Source organism: Mustela nigripes, chromosome 6 (assembly GCF_022355385.1).
Source record: "Mustela nigripes isolate SB6536 chromosome 6, MUSNIG.SB6536, whole genome shotgun sequence".
In the NCBI taxonomy this organism is placed as follows: Eukaryota; Metazoa; Chordata; class Mammalia; order Carnivora; family Mustelidae; genus Mustela; species Mustela nigripes.
In genome coordinates, this window is record NC_081562.1 from 107,692,257 (window position 1) to 107,717,896 (window position 25,640).

The window sequence follows — 25,640 nt, forward strand, 5'->3', positions numbered from 1 at the left end:
ACTTATTACCAATGTCTGTATTGATTAGGTCCCTAGCCTTCGGTACTGCCTCTTGTTCTTTTTTTTGTGGTGAATTTTTCCGTCTTGTCATTTTGTCCAGATACGAGTATATGAAGGAGCAAGTAAAATACTAAAAGGGTGGCAACAACCCCAGGAAAATATGCTTTAACCAGATCAGAAGAGATCCCAAATCGTGAGGGGGGAGAAAGGGGATAAAAAGAAGTTTAAAAAAGAAGAAAGAAAAAAAAAGAAAAGTAAAGAAAAGAATTAAAAAAAAAACAAATAAAGAAAAATATAAAAAAGAAAAAATATATATTAGATAAACTAGTTAAAAAACGTTAAAAAAGAAAAGGGTAAAAGTTAAAAAAAAATTTTACCACAAGGCGAGAAAAAAAAAAACAAAAAATGAAAAAGAAAAAAATTAAATTAACTGCAAGACTAAAAAAAATCACAGGGAGAAAGCCATGAGTTCCGTGCTTTGCTTTCTCCTCCTCTGGAATTCTGCTGCTCTCCTTGGTATTGAAACCGCACTCCTTGGTAGGTGAACTTGGTCTCGGCTGGATTTCTTGTTGATCTTCTTGGGGAGGGGCCTGTTGTAGTGATTCTCAAGTGTCTTTGCTCCAGGCAGAATTGCACCGCCCTTATCAGGGGCCGGGGTGAGTAATCCGCTGGGGTTTGCTTTCAGGAGCTTTTGTTCCCTGAGCGCTTTCCGTAGAGTTCCGGAGGACAGGGATACAAATGGTGGCCTCCTGGTCTCCGGCCTGGAGGAGTCGAGAGCCCAGGGTCCCACTCCTCAGTGCGCCCTCAGAGAACAGCGCCTAGTTACTCCCGTCTGCCTGACCTCCGGCCGTGCTCCCAGCTCACTGAGCCTGCGACTGGTTCAAGGTAACACCGAGCTGTGAGCTTACTGTCGGCTCTGTCTCTGTAGCCGCTTTCCCGTTCCAATACCCGCAAGCTCTGCGACACTCAGACACCCCCGATCCTTCTGTGACCCTGCGGGACCTGAGGCCATGCTGACCCCACGTGGGCTTTGTCCCGGTTTAGCCTCTGTAGCGATGTCCCTCAGCGGAACAGACTTTTAAAAGTCCTGATTTTGTGCGCCGTTGCTCCGCAGCTGGCCGGGAGCCCCTCCCCCCGGGGTCTGTCTTCCCGTTGCTTTGGATTCACGTCTCCGCCAGTCCTACCTTTCAGAAAGTGGTTGTTTTTCTGTTTCCAGAATTGCTGTTCTTCTTCTCTTCGATCTGCCGATGGATTTTCAGGTGTTTGCAATCTTTAGATAAGCTATCTAGCTGATCTCAGGCTAGCTGAAGTAGTCTCAGCGTGCTACTTCTCCGCCATCTTGACTCCTCCTCCCCCAAATATTTTATTTTTAAGCAACATCTACACCCAATGGGCTCGAACTCATGACCCTAAGATCAAGAGTCGCACACTCTATACCCAGGGAGCCAACCAGGCGCCCGTGTGTTTTTATCCTTTGTAAACATGTGAAAGAGTTTCTGAGCCATCCTAGAGGATAGGTTTAGATGGGGAGGGTGCTGGAGAGAGGAAAGTGAGAAGAGGCAAAGTTGTGAAGTTGGAAGGGACCATAGCTTAGCTTAGTAATCAGCTTTGCTGGGCAGGGGACAGCAGAGAACTCTGCAAGACACATGGATGCATTGAGGAGTCAGCATGTGGCCCAGACCAGAGGTGTTGGGGCATTTAGAGGGTAGAGGCAGTGTGTGGACTGGAGGGATCTGGGCAGACTGCCCAGGGAGGGTCAGAGGGAGGCTGGCAAGTCTTTTGCATAGTGGTTAAGAGCTCAGCCTTTGGGGCGCCTGGGTGGCTCAGTGGGTTAAGCCACTGCCTTCTGCTCGGGTCATGATCTCAGGGTCCTGGGATCGGGTCCTGCATCAGGCTCTCTGCTCAGTGGGGAGCTTGCTTCCCTCTCTCTCGCTGACAGCCTCTCTGTCTACTTGTGATCTCTCTCTGTCAAATAAATAAATATAATCTTAAAAAAAAAAAAAAAGGAGCTCAGCCTTTGCAGTTTGCTTTCTCAGCTCTGTTCTTTACTAGCTCTGGGGCCCTAGCATGATACCTAATTGCTCTGAGGCTCAACAACAAAATGGGGATAATAATGCCTCTAAATACAGTGACTGGTACTGTGTTTATGCTCTCATTACTGCCTCTCAAATGGCAAGGAAGGGGAAGAGCTATGTGTTAGGCATTAAGTCAGAATGAGCAGGGCAAGGTCTCAGAACACACAGAAATCTGGTGTGAAGTCGTTGGCATTCCTGGGTTTGCAAACAAGGAGGCCAGCAGCTACTCCCAAGAAAGCTGAGGCCCCAGGACAAGTTTCTTGATTTCCTATTTCCTAAGCATCAAAGAAAATGATAGCACATATTTCAAAGTTGCATTTTAAATATATGAAATATGAAAAAGTCTCAGGCATGGTGTCTGGCACAATAGGAAGGTCTCAGTAAATGGCTGCCATTGCCATTATTACTTGGCGTCCATCCCTTCAGAGGCTCCGGAGCATCTCTGTGCAGGTGAAGTCTCCTGGCTGGGAGTCCGAGGCCAGGGAGCAGGGATGTGATTCAGGGAGTAGGAGCTCTGTTGCTGGGGTTTCTGAAGGGGCACGAAGAGGAAGGAGAGGAGAGGGACTGCCTGCTTGTACCCCTGTCCCCTTCCTTCCTCTGTCACCTTCCGAGCTGCCTCCACAGCCTCTCCCTCACTGGTTTGCCCTGTACACACCTGGACTTGATGACAAACTTTTTCTCTAGGTGTCTCTCATTTCCCTCATTTCCCAGCAGGGTTGGTGTCCAGTATTGCCTCTCCGCTCTCAATAGACCTCAGGTGCCTCGCCCTGGAAACTAAAGGGATGAAGGAGGGTAGTAGGCCAGTGCCCCTGGGCCTTGTCAACTGAGATCTGAGAGCACTTGCCCGTGGTTGCCTTGTTGCATTTGATTTCTGGTGTCTGGCATATTGCACGTGCATGTTGACTGAATCATTTCTTGTGCCTGCTTTGATGGTATCTTGTCCCCTCAAACTGCAGGAGGCAGAACCTTTGACATCCCCCAGAGACAAGTCCACATGGGGTTGGGGATCTGGATGGCAAGATGGGCTCATGCTCTACCTTCTGGTGCCTACTTCCCACGAGCAACCCCAAGCCTAGCCTCTCCAGAGGTGCCAATTTTAGGGTCAGGGTTTCCACAAGCCCACAAATACCACTTCCTCCTCTTTTCCCAGTGCTCATGAAAGCCCACAGCTGTGATGCATCCAGCAGATTCTGAAGCCGTGAAGTCAAGGCTCTTCTCATCCCAGACACCCCATCGCCCTCACCTCAGGAATGGAATCTGACAGTTGAGGTCTGGAGTGGTGAATGAGAGGCGAGGGTGTGACCTCAGGGATGGGGGAGGTGCCCTGGCACTGCTCAGCATACCACGAACACAGTTAGTTGTCCATTAGTCCCCACTCTGGGATAGGACTAGAGGCTGAGTGCACCTGAGCCCTCCGGGGCTTTCTAAACCAACAGTCAGCTAATGGAGGCAAGAAGAACATGACGGCTGGCTTATTTCCTTATTTCTAGACCCAAGTGAGTAAGTAGCTCAGAGCTTCTGCTCTGTGCCCGACTCAGGACTCCACCATAGCTCAGGCCAGGGGCTCACCACCCACGCTGGATCCTGGGCCGACAGGTGGGGACAGAGAGTGGGGTTAAGGTGCTGTAAGAGAGGCCAACGTGGGAGGCCCGGGGGAGCTGAAGGAAAGTGCCAGGCGGCAGGGAACAGTGGTTTCCATGAAGGCATGACTCCCCTGTGCTGGGACGTGTGTATACAGGGGGCAGGAGCTGCATACACGTGCCTGGTGGGAAAGTGTCCAAGTGCTTTCTCACCAACACAGAGTCTAGGCTCTAAAGGATATGGGGCTTGGAAGGCAAGAGGGTCTAGAGGGAGGAACACCAAACAACTCCTGCTGGAGGAGAGGGGAAAGGTGACTACCTCCAGGACCCCGGCCTGTGGGGCCAAGTTTGTGTTCATACCCACAGTCTAGTACACGTGGACTGTCAGCACTGGAAAACGTCAGGCGCTTCCTCCACCCACCCCAGCCCTGCCTGGTATATGTTGGCAGATACGGCCCAGGGGAAGCTGTGAGATGCTGGCTCTGACCCAGCTTCGACTCAGTGCCTGCAATGGGCTTAACAACCAGTCTGGGATTTCCAGTATTACCTTAGCACTCTGGACCTTTCTCTTGAGTCAACAACCAACCGTTGCCACTGAGGCTCCCAGTTAGGGACTCATAGCAGGCTTTCAGGGGGCTGACTTAGGCCCTTAGGCCCAAAGGGCTAGAGAACCCAGAATGTCCCATTCCAGAGTCTGGATTTGGTCAGAATGGGGTCCAGGAGCAGGAAGCAGACAGGAGTTTCCTGGGGAAGGTGGGCTGACTCTGCCAAAGAGCTGGGTCCTCCATTGTTTAACGCCAGGGCTGGCCAGGTCATGTGCTCCTTACAATCTCCTTTGCCTTGTGGCTGCTCTTCCTGAAGTTAGCTCACTGACTGTTGGCTGAATCCCACCAAGCCAAGGGAAGGGCGTGGGGGCCCCAGAGTGGAGTAGGGGCCTGGCCATGATTGGTCTGAATGTTTTACATGGCAGTTTGTCAGAGGGAGGGATATTGAGGAAGAGGGAAGATCAGTGTTCAGAATTCTGCTCAAAGACGCAGGTGAAGAGTGCCATGTGGCAGAGCGTATATGAAATTGGGTGTTGTCTGAGGGGAGGGCCGTGACTCTCACTGCGATGGATCCAGGCACACCGGAGCTGGAGCTGGGCTTGGAATCACGAAGGCAAGAGATACCTGCCTCACGTCACAAGAAGTTTCTGGTTCTTTGTTCCTACGCTGGCTTTCTGGCATCCAACCCAACCCTGTGATGTCCTTTCCTGCCAATGCCACACTCAGCTTCAGATGTCATCACTCACTTCCAGGACAGCAGACTTAGAGCAGCTGCTGCCGGGCCAGCTCCTGTCATGGGCACAAGGCTAGGAGCACCTCCCCCACCTCCCGGGTCACCAGCACATCTGCTTGTGGGTGGGGGCCCGGGTTACACGTGGAGGGGAGCGCTTCCGTGTGGCTCTGGTGAATGGTGTGCCACTGTGACTCAGCAGCCACAGAGGGACAGGCATAGGGCCCACTAAAACTCTGAGCACTCGGCATCTCTGATTTCTTCGCAGCCCCACAAACACTTCACGGGGCAGAGAGTGAAGGTGACTTTCTCATTTCAAGTGTAGATAATAGGTTTGGGGAGCCACATCCAAGTTCAGCCAGCCAGGCAGTGGCCATGCTCAGCCAGACACCAGAACGGACTCCTGGTCCAGTGCTCGTTTCACACAGCCACGTGGCCTCCAATCAAGAACTTTCTCCTGGTTGGAGGTGGGGGAAAGAAGGGGTTAAGACTCTTGGGATCACCTTTAGAGGAGCGTAAGGGAAAGGGGAGGGGGCTAGGGAAGACCACTGTATTGGCTTGGTGGGAAAAATGGATGGGAAATGTTTTCAACAGCAGACCTCTCCAAATCCACGGGACCAAGAATATTCATAGCGCTGCTATAGACACCATTTGCTGTGATGAAAACTACAGCAGACTCTCCCCGGCTGAACTTAGTTATGGGCTCTCAAAGCCAAGATCAGTTCCTAGGCCCGTGAAGGCCCAAACACATCTGTTAATGTTTAAGCCCTTCTCAGTTGCCAGGTCCAGGGGCACAGCCTCACCTCAGCTGAAGGAGACTTGTCAGTATTCTTGTCAGCCACCACCCCCTGGAGACAAGCAGGCAGCTGCTCCTGCTATCATGGCCCAATCCACAGAGAGTCTCTGTTCTCCCCCAGGGTCCTTGGAGAATACCTCTCCAGGGAGAAGGAAGTATGGAGTTTGGGGTAGGAGGCCTGAAAATCCCGTTGTTTCCACTTGCTTTATACAAGAAGTTCTTCACTGACTTCAAATTTTTTTGTTTTTTTTTTAGTTTAATATTTTATTTTTAAGTAATCCCTATATCCAATGTGGGGCTTGAACTTACAACCTCAGGATCAAGAGCTGCACGCTCCACTGAGTCAGCCAGGTGCCCCTGGCCTAGGTAGGAGCAGAATGTACGTACTCCCCAGGCTGGGTAGGCAAGGGGACCAGGCTGCCAGGCTGCCCACCCTGGAGAGGCCAATAGGCACCCCCCCCTTCAGTGCCATCCAATTCATTCTGCTGATTAAGGCCTCCTCCAGGGTCAACCCACCGATGCCCTTCTCCTTCATCAGGTTCCTAGTTTCCTGATCATGGAGCTAGGTTTTGAAGCCATGTCTTCTTTTTATTGCCCTTAAGACCCCTCCCATCCTACCTTCTCCAACAGCAAAGGTACCCTTTCTCCATTAGGCACCCCCCCCCACCACTGTGCTTCAGCAAAACTTCCCATGCTCACCCAGAGATGAGAAAGCAGATGTTGGGGGGCGGGGAGGGGCAAGTGCGATCCTCAGCTAGGGCAGAAAGACAATTTTTCTGTTTGCTCTTTTCTTTCAAGATACATAGTAAGATCAAGGGAAAGAGAGGCAGGAATATTCTCCTGTTTTTTTTTCCAATCCAAACAAAATTGTGGGGGGCAGGTAGAAAGACTGGAGCGGGATGGGGTGGGGTGGAAGGTAGGGATGAGTGGGAGGAGATAGGAGGAACAAGCAGCAACACAGCTCACCGCCCTCCCTCCACCCCACCCCCATAAATACGAGCCCCGCCAAAGGACAGGCTAGGAGGGGGGCACCTCAAGGAGGGAAGAAATGATCCTCTTCCACACAAAAGAAAAAAACAATGACTGACTTTATTTTGGTTGTTGGCCACAGGAGTGCAAACAGCTGGAGGGTAAATGTGCACTCCCCTACACAAAACTGAAGAAAAGTTACTACTTGTTTCCCTCGTTCCTTCCCACTCTAAACTTCATGAACAGGGTGGGCATGGCTCTTCACACACAGAGGCCTGAACTCAGTGTACACATCGACGTCAAGCCCTGCAGTCAGTGCGGTGGGCACACCCCTCTCCCCACTTTCCTCCGGCACGGTGTTGCAGAAGACTTGTCTTTTCTTGATGCTTCTTCCAAGTATCTTCCCATAGGAAAACTTGGCAGGGTCCTGGATCTGCTCTCTGCATCTTCCAGGAACAGGGGCCCAGGCCATGGTGGGGTGATTCACTCAGAAGAGACACTCACTCTGGGGTGAGTTAAGGCTCTACCAACTCTGATCCCCTGGGCTGTAGATGAGGCATTAGGGAAAAGAGGGGGTCTCCCCAAGTTGAGTGCTGGTTTTTCCCCACGGTATAAGGCACCAAATGCTGACCCAAGGCCAGCATCCTTCAGCCTCAGGCATGGCCTTCCCCACCCAGATTTTTATAGGTGACCTTAACAGGTGATGAAGACTTGAGACATTAATTACTAGGGCCAGAAACAGTATTCTGTCCGAATAGGGAGGATGGCACCAAGTAAGTCTGGCCCTGGTTACATTTTAAAAATGGTACTTAATTCTTTAAATACAGATTTTAAAAAACTGTTAAATAAAATGCAGCTGGGGAAAGGGGACTGTTGGCTGTTAGGTGCTGCTTGTGTTTTTTTCCCACAGGTAAGACCTGGCATTCAAGCTCTTGGGGAGACAACCTGAAGGCCACAGTGCCTAAACTTGAGTATTCTGCCGGGCCTTTTTGCTAAGAAACATTCACTTTCTCATTGCTTGGTGTGCCAGCTGCCTCTGGTCATGTATGAATGAACCCTTGTTCTTTTGGCTCTCAATCAGCATTGTAACACTAACATAACCTAGCCTTTACCTGGATGAATTCCTTATCCTTGATAATGACTCTGGAAGACCAGGGACCCACGACATGTCCCCTGGAGCCCTTGCGGGGAGAGTAGGTTTGGTGGAGCTACCTTAAGATGAAGGTGGAGGTGGAGGTGGCTGGTGGCTGTAGGAGGCAGGAGGGAAAAGGCAGGGTGTCCCCCTGAGCTGAGAGTGCTGGTTTGTTCCCAGTAAGGCACTGAGTGCTGACTCAGGCTCAGCATTGTCCAGCCTCAGGCGAGCACCCCTCAGTGGCCCAGCTGAAGGTTCTGTGAACATTGCCTGTCTATAGCAACTGTACTGTGTAAGATAAGTTCCTGAGAGCAAACAGAAGGTTCAGCCCAGCATTCTAAGTAACTAAAAATAAACGCACAACTCTGTTGGCTCACCAGATAGATGTGAGATGAACTTGGGTAGGAAGGAGATAGCCCCTAGAGGAGCTGGGACTGCCTTCCTTCAATATTAGTTACTATCAAGAAAGGCGTCTGTCCATCTACAAAAGCCCTGATTCAAGAATCTCAAACCCTTCAATGTTTTGCCCTCCCATGGATCCTGTGGGCTGGTTAACAAGGAGGGAGGACCCACCAGTTAAATGATAAGCCTCAGGCTTCCTCTGAAGTCAGAGAAGAGACAGGAACGAGTCTCATGTCTGAATGCTAACCTTAATCTTGTCTAACTCCCTTTCCTTACCGCTCTCTCACGTGTGGACAGACACCAGCAACCTCCTTCTCATCTCACAAGCTGTGTGAGGCAGCGCCACACCTGCACTGGGGACTCCAAACGCCCCTTCCCCTGGGTCTGGTGGAATGCTCCACCTGCCTACTTCAGAGACCGGCCCATGAAACCGAGGTCTTTCATGCTCCAGGCTAGTCCTTTCTGGGTTCAAAGGCTTAAATCCAGCCTTCTTTAGAGCCAGATGTCCACTCTGGTTCAGAAAGGCCATGCTGACCATGAAAAGGAAGGTGCTCGTGTGTGTGCACGTGCGTGTGAATCGTGCGTGCACTGTGGGACACTGTCTCCTCTTCCACTTAGGTCTCGGTAACAGGTGGCTTCCCAGGCAGAGGCAGCTGGCACACAGGGCCTACCCACAGAAGTGAGGACTCCAGGCTCCCTGTTTGAGCCCCACCTGCAAGAAGACCTCAGGGCGGGGAACACAAGGAGTGGGACTGTCACAAAATGCTACCTGGTGAAGCTCGGCAGCGACAGGAGATCCATCTGGGAGTGTCCATGAAAGGCCTGTGTGACCCTGGGCACCTGGTTTAACAGGCTCTTTGTTTTAGCATCTGAGGTGCAGCTCTGTCCCCCGGGCTGATGTCTCAGCTAAGAGGATTTTCTTACCCTCTTCACTGAGCAATGCTGGGGGGTGGGGGCGGAGAATCTTCTGAGCAGGTAACCCAACAGGAGAAGGTGATTCTCCGAAAGAGGGCCAGTCTGGCCAGCTCATCAAATAAAATGGCACATTCTCTCCGTTTGCCATTTTTCACTCTGATTCCTAAGAAGGGACCAGGAAGATTCAGGGTTCAGGAGGGATTGCGGAGCAATAAGACCTGGTTGTTTCTTGGAAGGAAAGAGAGGATGTGCTTCTGCGGTGGCACTTGCGTGGAGGCTTGGGCAGTCTTTCTGGTTACCTGCCTAAAACTAGCAATCATCATCTCCTGCCACCTGGGGCTGCTGTGAACTGTGGCCAAATCCTGCCTGTTTCCAGCTCTAATCAAAGCCCCTCTGAGGAACAAAAGGTGACTGAGATCAGCACAGGTGATGACTACTGAATTCCAGCCTTCCCCAAGGCATAGGGCTATGGCATGTACCATAGCCACACAATGTTCACTTGAGCTAGTTCTGTCTTTTCTGCCTGAGATGTCCACGTCTGTGTTAGAGAGAGATAGCTGGCAAAGCTGAAAGGCTCTGGGAACCAGCTTCCATGGCAGTTGGCTCTAGGCTGGACAACCCTCACCTCCACCCATTTATTGCCATTTTGTCTCTCCCTGCTGCCGTTACTGCGCCAGAGGGAGACATGTGCCTTTGGGATTAGCTGTTGGGCGATGACAAAGTCATCACACCAAGGGAGGGGAAGAGCTGGAATGTGTCTCCATTTGGAGACAAACCCAAGAGGCTTCTTGTAGCCAAGAGAGAAGAGCTGGCCAGGATTGTTCCCTTTAATCTCTTGGGGATGATTCCAGTCCAAAGAAGGGTGATAGCATCTCTCTAAGACCCTATGCTGAATGTCCTCGTAGACACTGACACATCTAAATGATTAAGGCCCAGAGGCTGCTGACCCCATGCCACTGGGCTCCCTGGTCAGCTGTGTCAAAGGACAGAGGCCAGGGTGGCAGCAGGACTGGCAAGGAATGCTGCCAGGGGCACAGGACCACACCAACTTGAAGACTCTTGCTTTCACAGAACATGCTTCTTCTCTTTTAGAGGGTAACTGGGGCCTGGTTCTGAAGAACAGCGTCTATGACACTAAGTTGTTTTATGCATTTTCTCAAATGACAGCAGTTGATGGCTGAGCCATGATACTATGGAGTTGTGTTCTTTAAACAAGCTTGTACACACACTCATACATGTGCCAGACATCTAAATGACTTGAGTGGACACCATCTACCTGCAAAAGGCAGGTGCTGGAATGTGGAACTACATCCTGGCTCATGGCCAAGTCTGGTAAAATGACTTAAGAAATACACTCTGTATTTCTTTGAAAAACTTTTATTGCGCAGAAAATGGCCCATTCCCCTTTGCAGCTTGGTTATTACCACCTTTCAAATGTTTTCCTTTGAACTCTAACTCCTGCCCCACTGAAAAATTTCTTCTCTTCTGAAATGAAAAAGAATAACCTATCATTGCTGGTCAAAAGCAACTGGAAGATGGTTTCTGGGGGCAAAAGCCCAAAGACATCACTCAAACAGGGTGAGAACCCCACACAGAGGCCCACAGACTCAGGAATGGAGATGCCTGCTGCTTTCCCTCTGGTGATGGGGAGCTGGTTGCCCATCGTATCGGCCTTGTGTTTGGGCTCACTCAAACTCTGGCATTTCATTTCCTGCATCCCCTGCCTTGAAGGGGACTTCAGTCTGGGGAAGAACAGTTGCCTGGAGCTGCATGCGTTTCCAGAGTTGGAAAACATTTCATGCAGCATGTCACCAGGGTTCTAAAATAAACTGCAAACTAGTGGTTATAAAACGGGAGCTTTAAAGGAAAGGTGCGCTGCAAGAGCTGGAAGGAACACTGTGGAGAGCGGAGAACTAGGGCACATGTTGGAGGCTTGTGGATTTTAGAAGCTTCTCTGGAAGGTCTTCAGTCCCCTTTCTAGTAATCGCAGGTCACTGGGTGTGCTTCACAGGAATGCAGTAGTGTTAAGAGGCTAACCATCCCGGCCGGCAGTGGGGCGCACGGTCCCATGTGGCATTCCCACCACATGAGGCCACTAACAGCATCTCCCTGCGGCCCCATCCTGTAGCCGCCACTTGGCACAGCACTGCCTTGTTCTGGGGTTTGCAAAAGCCTCGAGGGATGGAGGCGGCTCTTTGGGGGGCTGGTCCAGTTCCGGTGGCATTCAGGAGACGAAGAGGGTTAGGGACAAGGCCACACAGGCCATGAAAGTCCTGTCTCAAGTTCAATTTTACCGGAAGGCTGAGGTTTAAAGGAAGAATCTAGAACACCCTCCTCTTGCCTTGTTAAGAATAAGAATAATTGTGGACACTCCACCTCATCGGAAAACAGGAAGCGAAGGAGTCAGAGCTGTGACGGTTGCTAGCAGCACCCCTCCTGCGTTTCCACAGGAGAGCCATGGCAGCTTTTGGACAAAGTGAAGAGTGAGACAGGTTCTCTGCTCCTTTGTACTAGGAATGAAGGTTCAAGTTGAGGCATGGTGGGGCTCCCATGGAAGTGCCAAGGTTGGCGCAGACACCTGATCTAGGCTGCCCTGAAGAGCTGCCAGGCCTCTGTTCGCCCTCCACCAGCCCCTCTCCACCAGAAGTCCACCAGAGGCCCCTTCCAGACTGGCCCCGCCCAAGCAGGAACCCTCCCTGGGCTGACTGCCTGTCAGTCACCAGGTCTTCCCCACTGTGGCTCTGTGAGCTAGCCGGATGATGTCGGTCTCTGGCTCAACTATGAGAAATGAGCAGTTTGACTCAAGGAGCCAGTTCCATGGTGTTCATTATCCCTGGCCTTCCATGAAGATAGGGTTACACAGGAGGTTTGGGGTGGAGTCAACTGTGAGAGACCAACCTCAATTCCAACATCTGCATCTCTGTCTGGTTGGCTATGAGGCTGGGCTGAGGGAATTCTCAGCAGCCAGATGGATTACAAGTCCTGGCACACACTGCCAGCCTGGAAAAGGGCTCACCTTTCATAATAAATGTGCTGAGGGGAGGTGAAACCCTGGCACTAAAACGGAGAAAAAAAAGTGGGTTCTTCAGAGCCAGGGTCAACAGGAAGAGGCAAGTGGCATCTGTGCCCTTTGGCCTGGCCTCCAACAGTGCTGAAATGTACCCTTAGACAAATGAGTGGTGCAGACACGAAGTTTGGTACCACAGTGAGGGTGGGCTGGGTGGAGGAGGAGGGGTGGACACCCAGTACAGGAGGGGACAGGAGAGCTAGGAGCAAGAACCCACGCAGGGGTCTCAGCTGCTCCCTGATGCCAACTGGGTCAGTGACACTCTGAAGAAGGCTAATAAATAGACGGCTGGGACAGTGTTCAGTCAGGTCGGGATGGGACCGTGTAGGTGGACGCGGCAGACACACCAGTCACTCCCACACCGGGTGCCAAGTGATCAGTGTCTCTAGTAAAGATATAAAAAGGAAGTTACTTCTTTTCAAGTATTAAAAAAATAAGTTAATTGACAAAAAGGGTCCGAAGCGGCTGAGCATCTTGCTAGGCTGACAGCTTCATCTCAATGTGCAAACACAGGAAAAATGTCAGGGAAAAAGATAATCTCCTACCCCAACGTGAGGCGCTGAACGGTAATGACGCCTGTCTGTCAACTGGGGGCTAGAAATGCAGGGCCTCATCCTGTCCCCCCAAATCAGTATTTTCCAGTGTGAAAATTGTTGTGAATTCAAAGCAGAATGCAGCAGTCCACAGGCCTCTCAGGTCAAAGCCAGAGAGAGGCCTGGGGCATCTGGCCATGAGGGGTCCAGTGTGCGGTGCAGGGGGCCGGGGGGCAGACCCCTCCTGGGTCCTCCTTACTTGCAACATGAATTCCAGAGCCAGCCCATCTCCAGCTTCCCCTGTGATGCTGGGGTAGGTGGTCACCTGAGGGCCACTGCCCCCCTCCCCGGGCTTGCTTCCCATCTTGTCCCCGTCATCGGGGTGTCCTCTTCATTTCTTTGGTGGTGCTTCAGGAAGCATGAAGAAGATTGCCGTCCCTTCCGCTCCGTGGAGGTGCACTCTGGTGGCTGTGGTTTTGACAGACAGCGAGCAGATTTCTTCTCTTGTCTCTTCTTGTAGAAGGAGGAGCACCAGCCACTGTGGAGCCTCGGGGAGCAGGCAGGTTTTCTTTATTCCCACTTCACGTGTCAAATATTCCTCTCTCTCACTGGAGCAGGGAGTCAGGGTGGGCCCCTTCCAAGGAGGCTGAGTCACCTCAGATAATCATCTTCAACTGGGGTTCCCCAGAGCATAGACCTTGACCCACTTTTCAAGAGGCACATAGACATTTGCATGTAAACTCCCAGGAGGTGCCAGGCCTTCTGAGAGATCTTTCATCTGGGTGGTTTGGAAGAACCCAGCCTGGGTCAGGTGGATGCCACAGACCAGCCAGCCGGAGCACAGCTGGAGCTCAGGACCAGTTCAGGCTGAAGCCCTTGGACAACATGACGGCTTCCAGGTCCTTGTCCTCTTCTTTTTCCCGGAGTCGCTGCTCCTCGAGCAGGGCCACGAGGGCATCTCTCTGTTCCACCACCTCCAGCATCTCGTTCAAGATCTTCTTCTCCTCTGACAACTCCTCCTCAGTTTTCAGGTGATCTGGGCAGTGGCCAAAGACATTAGGTCTCTAGGGCCAGGAGGCAGCAGGCCCACACCCAGCTTTCCCCGGTGGTCCCGAGTCCTGCTCCCCGCTTACCTTCCACTGCCATACGCTCCCGTAGTTCCTGCTGCAGTCGGCTCTGCCGGTCTTCCAGTTCCAGCTCCCGGGCACTGGCATTGGGGAAGGGAGGGGGGCGGGAGAGGGGAGGAGGAGAGGAGAGAAGGAGATAAGCATGTTGACTTGGGGGCCATATCTCCTCATCCCCTAAATTAGGAAGAAGCTGCACTCCTGCTGTGACAGGGGCTGAGCTGATGGCCCCCCTTGGCTGGGTCCCCACCCAAAGGCTACTCACAAGATCATCAACTCCGACTCATAGCGCACCATGGCATTTTTCTCTTGCACCAACTTGAACCACTCCTGCATCAGCTTGGGGTCATCTTTCTTGCCCATGCCTGCCAAGAGAGAGGGTGCGTCAGGTGCAGCAAGCGTCTGCCGTCTTCCCCGGCCGGCAGGAGTCATCACACAGGGGCAAATGTGCAAAGAGAGCCGAGCAGGATGCTGCCGGAACACTCCCAAGCCAGGTCCAAAGTTTGCCTACAGCCATGGAAGGGGGGCGCGGTGCCCCAGAGTCTAATAGAGTCTGTGCTCTCCACCTCTCCTTCCCAGGCCCAGCCCACACCCCCCCAGGAACCTGATTCCAGCCTGTCTGGACCCCTCCTGCTCAATGGATTGCTCTTGGTAGGTCTGAAGTGCTTTGTCCTCTCTTTACCCTTTTTCCCCACTCATTTCCTATCTGTATGGTACTAGCTGGGTACTAGATCTGCTTTAAGAAAAGCAGTCTCGTGAACCAGGCAAATGCAAGTTTATAAACTGCACTTACCCCTCCTTTGAAAGTACCCTCACTGACCCAGCTCCTGCCCCTGTCTGGGCCACTGGTACTGATGTCTGCCTGTTTCTTTAGTTCCTGGTTAGGGAGATGGCTTTTCTCAAATTGTGGCTTTATTGGGCTTCCTGACAAACGCTCCCCTGAGGAATCCTGCATGGTAAATGCAGTAGTACCTCCCAGGATGGCTGTCAGGCTTCTCACCAAGGGCAGAGAGAACAGCCACTAGGAAATCAGGCAGTGCCCTCTGCTCTGACCCAGCAGTTTCTGGGGCTAGTGCTCTGCACTAACACATAGCTGAAAACTCCATCTCCATCAGTGGCAGCCTGACCCTGTGGGGCTTAACTGAGGCAGCAGAACAGTAGGAAGAACTTTCCAAGGAATCAGACCACCCAAGGAGAGAACAAACTCCTTTTCCTTGGAACACAAAGAAACTCACGGCAATAGTGTGGTCCTGCCTAAAGCAAAAGACAGACTCTATCAGTGGTCTTCAATATTTTTGGATTTCAAACCATTCTGGGAACCTCAGGAAATCCAGGGACACTCTTCCTAGAAAAATACATGTCTACATGTCCAACAATTTTATACAGAACTTCAGGGTGTTCGTGGGCTCCCTGAAGTTCCCCTGTGGGTCCCAGGTTAAGAGGCACTGGACTGGGAAATCTTTCCAAGTGCCTTCCGTTTTATGACTCACTTGGGTGGATGTCCTATCCTGTTAAGACCAGACCCAGAAACATATGGAATACACCCTCAGGTGGGACAACGCTCCTCTGTCAAGCTCCTTACTCACTGTTTTCCTATATTCTTCCCACCTGACTTCCTTGCACACTGTTCAAAGACAACTCTCTGCTGTGTTGTTTGCTTGACACGCAGGAGGCCCAAGCCAGTTAGTCTTTCAATGGGGCCACACTCTGGAGAGGCAGAAACGAATAGCACTCACACAAGCGGGGGTTAGTGTATGCAGAGCCCAGGTACACGTGCGGCTGTGCTCCCAAGGTGGAGGCCTGTCCCTGAGTCCTACTCTGCAAGGCAGAAACTCCCTCCTGACCAGCCGAGCCTGCCTCTGTGGAGTGCTGGAGTGTCTGGGGACACAAGTTCTCCTTACCCGACCCAATAGACTTGGTCCTTTGGCTTTCAGAGCAGCCCACAGCTCAGTTCCATGCATTCCTTTCTGAGCGTCTCTGCACAGTGTGCCCACATGGCATGGAAGATGGAGCCCTGAGGCATGCAAGCTGTCCAGTGCGGCAAGCTGGGAATGCACTGGGAAGTCTCTCCCTCCTTCCCGCCTCCCCATGAGCAGGGACAAAAATTCCACTGGGAGACATCTGAACACTGCTCATGAGCTATGGTAGAGACTGTTCACAGCTGATGAGCAAAGGTATATGGCGGGGTGGGTGAAAGTCAAATGTGAGCGCCATGAAGAGCAGGGTTAAGAGGTTAGCAAGGGTTAGTCACGACCACACTCCCCTTTCCCCTTCCCACATGCCTTTTCAACAACAATCTTATCACCACAACAGACTTTAAATCAGACAAACTTAAAAAGAAAATACACACACACACTCAGCAAGACACAGGGTAGAAAAGTTTGCATTTAGTGGTTTTGTTTGTTTGTTTTTGTTGTTTTTGGGAAAAGAACTTGGGGGCATTTGTAGACCAGTCTTTGTAAGGACAGTATTCCTCGACTCCACCGATACAAATCTCTGCCACACAGGTAGGAGGTTCCTCACCCGTGTGTCCCCTCTATCTGCTCGATTTGAGTCTGAGAAGTCCCACCATGAATGGTGGCACAACATCACGGGATGCTTCAGCTATAGCCTGAAAGGCCAGTACCTGGAGGCTCTCTGGTTTCCCTCTGTACCCCAGTCCTCCCCAAGACAGTCAAAGGGATACTGTACCTTGTAAGAAACTGCCACATACTCATGGAATTTTGTAACAAGGCTATCGAGTGTCAGAGAAAAAGAGAAATAGCTGGGTTTTGGGTCCCTGTTTGGCTAGTGTTGCTATGACCGCTGAGAGGCAGTGGGGATGAGGTTGGGGGAGTTACGTTACCTTCCTGGACACAGCAAGGGCAGAAGGAGAGAGGTCTACGCCGTGGAGTCCCGCCACTGGGCTCAACTTCAAAAAGGACCAAACAAGGAAAAGGAGGAGAAGGAGACGAAGAAAGACAAAAAGGAAGAGGAGGAAAAGGAGGAGGAAGAGGAGTTTGGAAGTGGAGAGGGACAGGGAGAAGGTGAAATAAAAAACAAGCAGAGGACAAAAAGCATAAGAAGTGAGAAAGGAACAACAGGAGGAAAAGAAAAAAAATACAAGAAATGGAAAAGCAGAAACAAGGGAAACAAAGTCTACAAATGAATTAAGTCCTTTTTTCAGCATGGAAACTGAACAAGGGCAGACCCAGGCATCAGGTGTGTGGCTTAAAAAAAGAATGCATGTGCTTCCTGGCAATGGTGGGAGGCTCTGGGGTTGAGTGGGTTGCTCCTTCTTCCTCTGTTCCTTATTGTGAGGGTGGAGACATTGGGATACCATCATATGGTAGCCTTTGGGTTTTGGGTGTTGGGTTCCCTCCTCAAAAATGCCCAAAGCCCCTGGGACTGGTCAGCCTACCTCTGTGGAAGAGTCCATGATTAAATCTGTGCCCAACACTGCTCCTAGGTTTGCCGGTGATAATTTCATGTCACCAACCAAACCCGTGTGAAACATTCTACGATGTCACCATAGACGCATTGCGCTCCACATACAACTGGCCTTGGAGAATGTAACAGGTGAGGAGGGGTCTGCCACCACTAGATTACCAGGCCCCCAGAAAGTAGCTCTGAGTCTATGGAGGTAGTGCCTCATCTGGGGAAGGCTTCCAGGGCCCACTCTACAGTGCTGTGAATTCTGAGCCAGGACAAATTGAGGGAAACATATCCACACAGAAACGACTTCCCCTGGTCCGCATCATATCCCCCCACCATGTACCAGGGAGAGCCAACCACCCCCTTTTCTTCTGCCCCTCCATCTCCAGAATCTCCAGAATCTCCAGAAATCTCCAATAGCACAGCTGGGGGAAGGCTGTCACACTTTGGACTGGAAGACCAAAGGGGGTGAGCTGACAGGACATATCGAAAACTCACAGTAACAATGCTGGTAAGAGTCATGGATGGGGCAACTGAGAGAAGACAGGGCGCAGAGAGACATGCCTAGGACTGAGGGAGACCTGACAGTTACTCAGGGAGAGGGAGAAGGGGAGGAGCCCAGCAAGGGACCATCACAGAACCACCAGGGCACACAGGAGACACAGGCTCAGAGAAATGGCCTCAGGACTGTAGAGAGCAGGGGTGGTTTTAGGATTGAAGCAGAGTTTAAGAAATAGCTCTGTTTCAGTCAACAGGAAGGCCCAATAGACAACCTACTGGTCAAGAAGCCCTTCTGCTTTGCAAACGCAGGTACCACATTTTCCCTTTCTTTTTAACCCTTCCTCATAGTGCTTTGTGCACAGTGAATCTGGTGTCGGGTAAAACTTCAAAACTAAAGCCAGAGACTTGTTTGTGGGTGTGCATGCGTGTCTACAATGTTGATCACATCCAGGGTTCTAAACAAATGTGGCTAGGGGAAGGGAGAAGGGCTCCTTTCTCTGCTCAGGGCTGATCCATATCCAACCTTCCTTGTTTCAAAGTGTAGACTCTATGGCTCTCAGAACACCTGGACAACTAAGACAATGGCGATGAACAATGTCTGCGGCTTCCTGGTACTGGTGTTATGCAGATAGACTGGTGTGGGGTGGAATGGTGTCCGCAGCTGTTAGCAAGGGATGGGGACATGATGCACAGCCAGCATAGTGGAGCCCATGTACTTGCACATATGTACTTTCTGGATATCACAAAATGTAACTTTTAGTTCCTTTTATGTAGACCACATCCTCATACACCCTTTCCAATACAGAAGACAATACGAGATAACAGGATATTCAGAACAGAAATTTGAAAATGAAATTAGTAAGGGGGACATCAGGGAAAGGAAGTGTTAAAAAAAGTATAAAAAAGGAGAAGGCATTGTCATAGTAATAGACAGAATGCAGAATGGGAGTGGGCCACCCCTCTGAGAGGAGCTGGGCTGAGCAGACAGGATGCATGGTTAGGACTATCTTCTCCAGACTTTCCTCTGTGCTCCAAAGTCCAAGTAGTAATGTATACTACTTTTATAATCAGAAAAAATACCCAATAAATATTGTTTTAAAAATAAGAAATCAAGGAGAAAAAATCATTTAAATGAGGGGAGTTCTGCTAGGACTTGAATCTGAAATGAGCACACCAGGGAAACACAGAGGTGCTGATTTTGAGTGTATTTTGTTTGCCTTTTTTGGAGATGTGAGAAATAGATGATTTGGTCCACTAGTTCTAAGAACAAAGATGTTGTCAAGCTTGTGGCAAACACAAGTCTTTAAAACTTTTGTTATGATTATTTTAAGATGTCAGGGCAGTAGGTTTCTGTGTCTTTGCAATGGGTACCACAGTGATCACTTCTCCAGATATACCTGTGTTCCCTGGACCTCAAGTCAGACCATCTGAGCAAACCCAGAATCTGGTCCTGGTTGGAGGCTTCTCACCATCAGTTCTACACTCTCATCCTCGACTGCTCTGCCTGCCCTCTAGATGCTGCAAGCTAGCCTGCCCCACCTTCTATCTTGGCAGCAAACTGAACACCACAGGTTTCCTTTTGGTACGTTCTTTAGTGCCACTCATCTTGACGTGGGGGCAGTGCAGATGGCCACTGACAGCACAATGTAGAGTCAGTGTGCTGCATGTGATACACATGAATCCTGCTTTCATTTCAAAACATGCTCACAAGTGCTACTTCGTCTGAGCCTTACCCTGCTCCCGGGTGGCTACCTGGCCAGGTGTACCAGCTCTATTTCCAAAAGAGGGCTCTGAGGCTCTGAACAGTTAAATGTGGCACTGCCTGACTAAAGCCCACATCCTCCTTTCCCATTCTGAACCAAGAGTCTGTCTGCCCTCTGGAAATGGCCCACAAAGGCTCGAGGCAAAGCTAACAAATGGTAGCTCCTGGAAGCAACCAGGAGATGGAGGAGTCCCATGTAGACCCTACTCAGAAGGCCAGGCCTGGGAAGGCGGCAGCATCAGCCTTTCCTTCCGTCATTCTGCAGAGGCTCAGAGAGATAAGTGACCTTGCTGGGCACACGGTGAAGCTAGGACCTGAATCCTAGGTTGGGGGTGTTCCCCATACTATCACTTGGCCCTGACCTGCCGGGACACCTCACTCTAGGCCCTGCCTCTCATGTGGTCCAGGGCTGGTCTGGGAGCAAGCTGGTGGGTCAGTCTCAAGGATTCCTGGACAAAAATAAAGGGGATGTTTAGGTCTGTTCTGGAGCTCAGGAACAGCTGTGGGCATCTGCCTCAACCCAGGTACTTATCTCCTCCTACCATACAGGCTCCCAGTTCCTATTGTTGGACAAAGGAGCCCTCACCCCAGGGTTAAAGCTTGAGTCTCCACTGACAGCACTTGGTAGACGAGGATGAGGGTCTAGACAGATGGGATAGGGACAAATCTACATTCCAGAAGTACCAGCATGGACTGCTGTATTTCCCCATGGGATTATGGTTATAGTCTAGAAAGTGATAGCCTTGTACTGTGCACTAGAGACATTATGAGGAAAATGGGCTTTTTATAAGCTGAGCCATCACTTACAACTGCATTTTCACAGGAAAAGGCAGAATTCCAAACAATTACCTCACAAACACCATAGAAATATCATCCTCTCATAGACTCAAAATAGTCTCCCCATTCCAACACCTTTTGATACACTTTTTGATAGCTTTTTCATGTATGAAAATCCATAAAGTAGCCCTGGGTTAGACTACCTCCTTTCAGCTACGTTTTTTGGAAAATCCCACATAAAGGAAGAGATCCTTTTCCACTTCCTTTTGGCCTTTGAACAAGCTCCAAGGTGTCCTGGATAGGACACAGGAATGCTTATTTCTTGGTCCTATTTCGTGGTTCCATTTTCCTGCTATGGTAGCCCTGGGCCTGTCTCTGTGGGCCAGGCTGTGCGGCCGTCATCTTGCCTGGGTGGGGCTCTCATTTCTCAGCCTGATTTTTGACAGTAATGCCACTCTATCTGTGGATAGCTTCCCTAGCACTGTAGCATAACTTTTTTTTTACAATTCATGCTTACAGATACAACCAGAATGTTTTTTATCTTTTGGTAAGGATCATCAGGGGCATCATCTTTCATTTCCAAGCTCAATCTACCAGATTAAACTTCTAGAGAGTCCAAGACTGGGAGAATTTCTTGGTGATTCAGGTATAAGGAATGAGGCTTTCATTGATGTTCTTTTCTGTGTAGTTGAGGTTATGTAGCCTGAAGCAAGGTAAGACTGACCAGATGTTTGGTTGCCTATTCTAACTCCTCAGTATCAATGCCACGCTCCTGACTTGAGGCAGGCAGCTTTTGCACAGCAAGGATGACGCGGCCAATTCCAAACCCAGAGGGAATCAAGTTGGCTAGTTTGCAATGCTGCTGAGTTGTAAGCACGCAACATAATAGGGTGGAAGCCTTCTGGTCTAGTAGCCCCAGTCTACATACATAGCCAGGCCTAAGATGTGCCTTGTGTTATAAAAACTCAGTGTAGAATGAATCTCTAGGTTGGGGAATAACTGAAGCTCCCCACCAAAGAAAAGGAAAAAAACAGGTAAGGATGGAGATCTAATATGTACACTTAGAAACACACACACACACACACACACACACGCTAAAATGCTGGATTTGAAATCTTAAGAATTTTAAAGTTCCTAAGCAAAAACAGCAAGGCTAATAATGAGCAGACCAAACAGACAAATAAAAAAATGTACCAACATCAAATTAAGGAAAGCAAATAAAACAGGAAGGGAGGGAAGTGAGTAGGCCTGGGCTAGGCCTCCCTGTGCCTCTCATCAGCAACAATGAAAGACCTTCAGGCCTTTCTGTTACATTTCTAAACTGTTCCTATTCTTTCAATTTCCCTTTGACACATACAGGTGGGGAAATCTTCAAAAATGAGAAATTAGGTATATATTTTAAATTGAAAGTTCTTTTGGAGAGAGGCCATTTTTATCTAAGGATTTCCAGTCATCTATCTGTCCTAGTGCAACAAAACGTGGTGGGTGGACCAGTTAGGGAGAGCCTGCTCAGGGTCTGGAGAAGAAAAGGGAAGGAGAGTGAGGTCACCTGGGGTCACCTCTCTGGTCCAGGGTTCACTATGTGTTTTTCTAATGGTGTCTTTTGAAATCACCAAGATTCAACTATGTGAAGAAGATATCTTTATTTTCTATACTCTGTGGCTCAAAAAGTGATTTTTTTTGTTCATTTGGAAAAGAGAGAGTGCACGTGCATGCGAGGGTAGGAAAGGGCAGAGGGCAAGGGGGAGAAGCTTAAGCAGGCTCTAGGCCTAGCATAGAGCCCAATGTGGGGCTTGACCTCACGACCCTGAGATCATGACCTAAGCTGAAATCAGGAGTTGGACACTTAACTGACTGAGCCACGCACGTGCCCCCAAAAGACTTTTAATATAAGTCTGGAACCTTAAAATAGTTAGCTGAGAGCCACTGAAAGATCCTACTAAAGCGACAGAGTTTACTGGGCAGAATGTAGGGCAGGGATCAGTAGTCTGGTCTCCTCTGGGCAGGGTATGGAATTTTCAACACCTGGACACTGCCTGGAGTTTTGTCTCATTCAACTTGAGAACTAAGATTGGTGCTGGGTCCAGCAATGGGTTGCCCTGTGGCCTTGTGGGGATGTAAGAGGAGAGAAGCAATCAGGCTCTACAATTCAGGCACCAGATTTTAAAAGGGCAACCCTCCATCCCCCCAACAACGAATATTACCAAGTATTTTAAGAATGAAGCATCAGCAGAAACCAAAAAGGGACCTAACTCTGGCATCTGTTTTCCTCTTGGAGCTGGGCAGGAACAAGGGCCAGAGGGTCCTTGATCTGTGCCTGGGTTATAAAGGACTACCTTCAGAATGGACGGTTCTTTCCTGCTTCATTGGCTGGATAGTAACAGCCTCTGTGTGGTGAGTAGAACCACAGAGAAGTCTAAATTTAACACTGAAATCATACTGAGCTGGCAAAAGAGGAAGTACTGAGTTGATGAGAACCAAGTAGCAGGGGCTAGAAGGCATTTGATGGTGACATATTTTATAACTCAGAAGATACCCCAGGGTTTCTTTTTTCTACTTATTTCCTTTTCCCCTGAAATCTGTTGGAATTATAAATCTGAGAGGCTAGTAGCTATCAAGGCAGAGAACTGAAAACAGCCAAGTACATTTCCTCCCTCAAGCATGGGGTAAAGAAAACAAAACTTTAGGCACATGAGGTGATCAGTGTGGCAACAGATCTTGAACTGGAGGGAAGATGAATATAATTGTAAAGAAATGGGTTTTGACAGTTTTTTCCAGGAGATTCTGAATTAATGAGACTCTCTTTCAGACACAGGAGATTCCTTTTGGATTGACATGAACACTGCCCCCCAACCCCAGGGCATGTTAGGAGGAGATGGGGAAGGGAGTCGAGGCTATTAGACAGGAAACAGGATTTGTTAAGTGGAATGCAAGCAGCGGCCCTTTTACAACATCAGTGGCCACGAGTATGAAGTCTCTGAACACACCAGAAGCCCTGGGCACTGAGGGGGTTTGCAGAGGGGTGGGAATCTGTGGCAACCTGGGGATGGAAAACAGAGAGCAGAGATGAGCAACCCAACCTACCTGAGGCCAAGAGCCTGTTCCCTTAGTGCTTGAGGTTCTCTAAGAATATGGCACTGTCATACAGTAGGGATCACAGAATTAGGCCCTTTGCTTGTAAATGAGAGTGACTCTTAAAAGGATGGGATTATGGCAAAAAATGGCAGAGAATAATCTTTGCTGGTTCTTCTGTTTTAAGACCACTTCTAGGCAAGGAGCCTGTAATGGGAGGTGAAGAGGTCGGGCCGCTCATCCCAGGAGCCCGCAGCTCCCCTGGCTAACCTCAGGAGCAGCGGCATGGCTCTCCTCTTGACAAAACTGCCCAAAGTCTAGAAATGAGACTCATGGCTTCATTACCACTCTAATCTAAAATAAGTGGTGAGCTCTGTACAGCCAAGACTTCAAAAATGGTGAATTCCTTTAAGGTAGTGGTTCTCCTGCTTTAGGGGGCATGAGAATCACCTGGAAGGTCTATTAAAACACAGAGAACCAGGCCTCACCTCTAGAGTTTCTGATTCAGAAGATCTGGGGTAAGGCTGGGGAATTTGCCTTTCTAGTAAGCTACCAAGTAATGTTGTTGATGCTGCTGGCCCAGAGCCCACACTTTGAGAACTACTGCCTTAGAATTTTCATATGTTCACTGAAAAGAACAGCAAGTAAGTTCCATGACACAAAAAGGAGGGAGGGACATTATTATAGCCATCTGTCAACACAGCCTCAAGTTCAGTGAATTTGGGCATAAATCATAACTGACATGTTTCCCACACACTTGGATCTTTTAGGGGAAACATGAACACACCCTCATGAAAACAGGTGAGGCTGAATTCTCTACATGTTTGGCTTCTGAGTTATGAGTGGCAGGGAGAGTCCTACTGGATGTGATTTCTACAAGTTATAAGGAATGGGAATGAGATCAGGGCAGAGGCCATGTTTCAGTGGGGGCAGGGTGAGGACAGAGAGAGAGGGAAAACCAGAATGAGTGCATGTGAGTGCGTGTGCATGTGTGTTACTGTCAGATGACTAAACAGTATCAGAGGGACCGGGATGCAGATGAGACACAGATGGGTAAGGGCAGGTGAACTTCCATGATAAAAAACTAAAATACTGTGGGGAAGCAAAGGCACTCTCAAATCTCCCTCTGGACAATGCGGAAGATCCAGCATGCTGCTCTAAATGTGCTGGAAAAGGGCCTGTGCTTTTGCCAGTTGGTTATCGGGTTGATTTCTTCTTGTTGTTTGTGAGCAGGGACCGGGGACCGTGGGTGGGAAGGGGGTCAGCAGGGTTAGTGCCAGCAACAGACGCCGCTATACATACCACCCAGATGCAAGTCGATGAGGTCACTGTAATAAGACTCTCCCCAATAGTCTACAACAAGGAATCGGTGAAGAGAGAGTTACTGGATCAGATAACCCTCTTGTGCCCCCAGACCCAAAGCAATCAATGACATGAGGCATAGAAAACACGGAGATGCAGCAAGAGGGCGAGGAGAGACAGCTGGAAAGCATGCATCTCTCTGGCAGTGCACTACACACACACACACACACACACACACACACACACACACACACACGTGCTGCGGCTGTAAACTCTCTGGTGGTGGAACAGAGAGCTGGCTAAACCCATAGGTGATATAGTAAACCACCAATTAACCACGTGGCTGCTGTCCGTACCTCTGAGCAGTTAGGACAGGACAGAGGCCTTGGCTTTGCTGGGAGTCCTGGCCTGCTGGAAGTTAACTGTATCTAGCGAAGACTTTTTAAAAATTCAAGGGCACATCAGGGGCTACTTACTACTTTTGAATATTAGCAGCCCCAGGCTGAGGGGCCGAAGGCGAGATGTGAACACTGTAGGTAAGCTCTGCAAGGTCACCAAGCCTTAGGTTTAAAAGCAGTCAGAGCTCTCCCAAGAATTCACCAGGGACCCCACGGCTCAGCTGTCAAACTCCTTGCGGAACCGCTTTTATTGAACAGGTTTGAGATGAAGGAGATCCTGTTTCTTCTGAGGTTAGGCTCCAAATTCAGTCAACTTCTCTTTAAAAGCAGAAGTCACTATTTGCCCTAAGGCTCTTGGAGGTCTGCCGGCCTCAGGCTCTCCTTGCCTTTCAGCTCCACGGGGCTGCTCAGCAAGGAGGCTGCCTTCTTGAGATGCAGAGCTTGGGCACTGCTGAGGGGCTGGGCTTGGTTGGGCAGTCCTCGTCCTCCCAGAATCATAAGCAAATGCAGAGTACAACAAAAGGCAGCTGCACCTCGTTACCCTTT

General features: G+C 49.9%; 1 protein-coding gene across 15 annotated transcripts in view; it reads right to left on the reverse strand.

Annotated features, from left to right (window-relative positions):
• Positions 1-6,796: 6,796 nt before the first annotated feature.
• The window catches only part of MICAL3 (microtubule associated monooxygenase, calponin and LIM domain containing 3), a 221,544-nt gene continuing 202,700 nt past the window's right edge, over positions 6,797-25,640 (reverse strand). For 10 of the 15 annotated variants that reach the window (XM_059403945.1, XM_059403956.1, XM_059403951.1 and 7 more), the window contains 5 exons: positions 24,697-24,747; positions 16,714-16,779; positions 14,134-14,233; positions 13,878-13,951; positions 6,797-13,780 (listed from right to left, as the gene is read on the reverse strand). In XM_059403945.1, coding sequence (XP_059259928.1) covers positions 13,596-13,780; positions 13,878-13,951; positions 14,134-14,233; positions 16,714-16,779; positions 24,697-24,747 — 476 coding nt within the window. In that variant the 3' untranslated portion in view covers positions 6,797-13,595. The remainder of the gene's footprint in view (positions 13,781-13,877; positions 13,952-14,133; positions 14,234-16,713; positions 16,780-24,696; positions 24,748-25,640) is intronic. The other 5 variants (XM_059403958.1, XM_059403955.1, XM_059403953.1 and 2 more) reach the window with 3 other exon arrangements.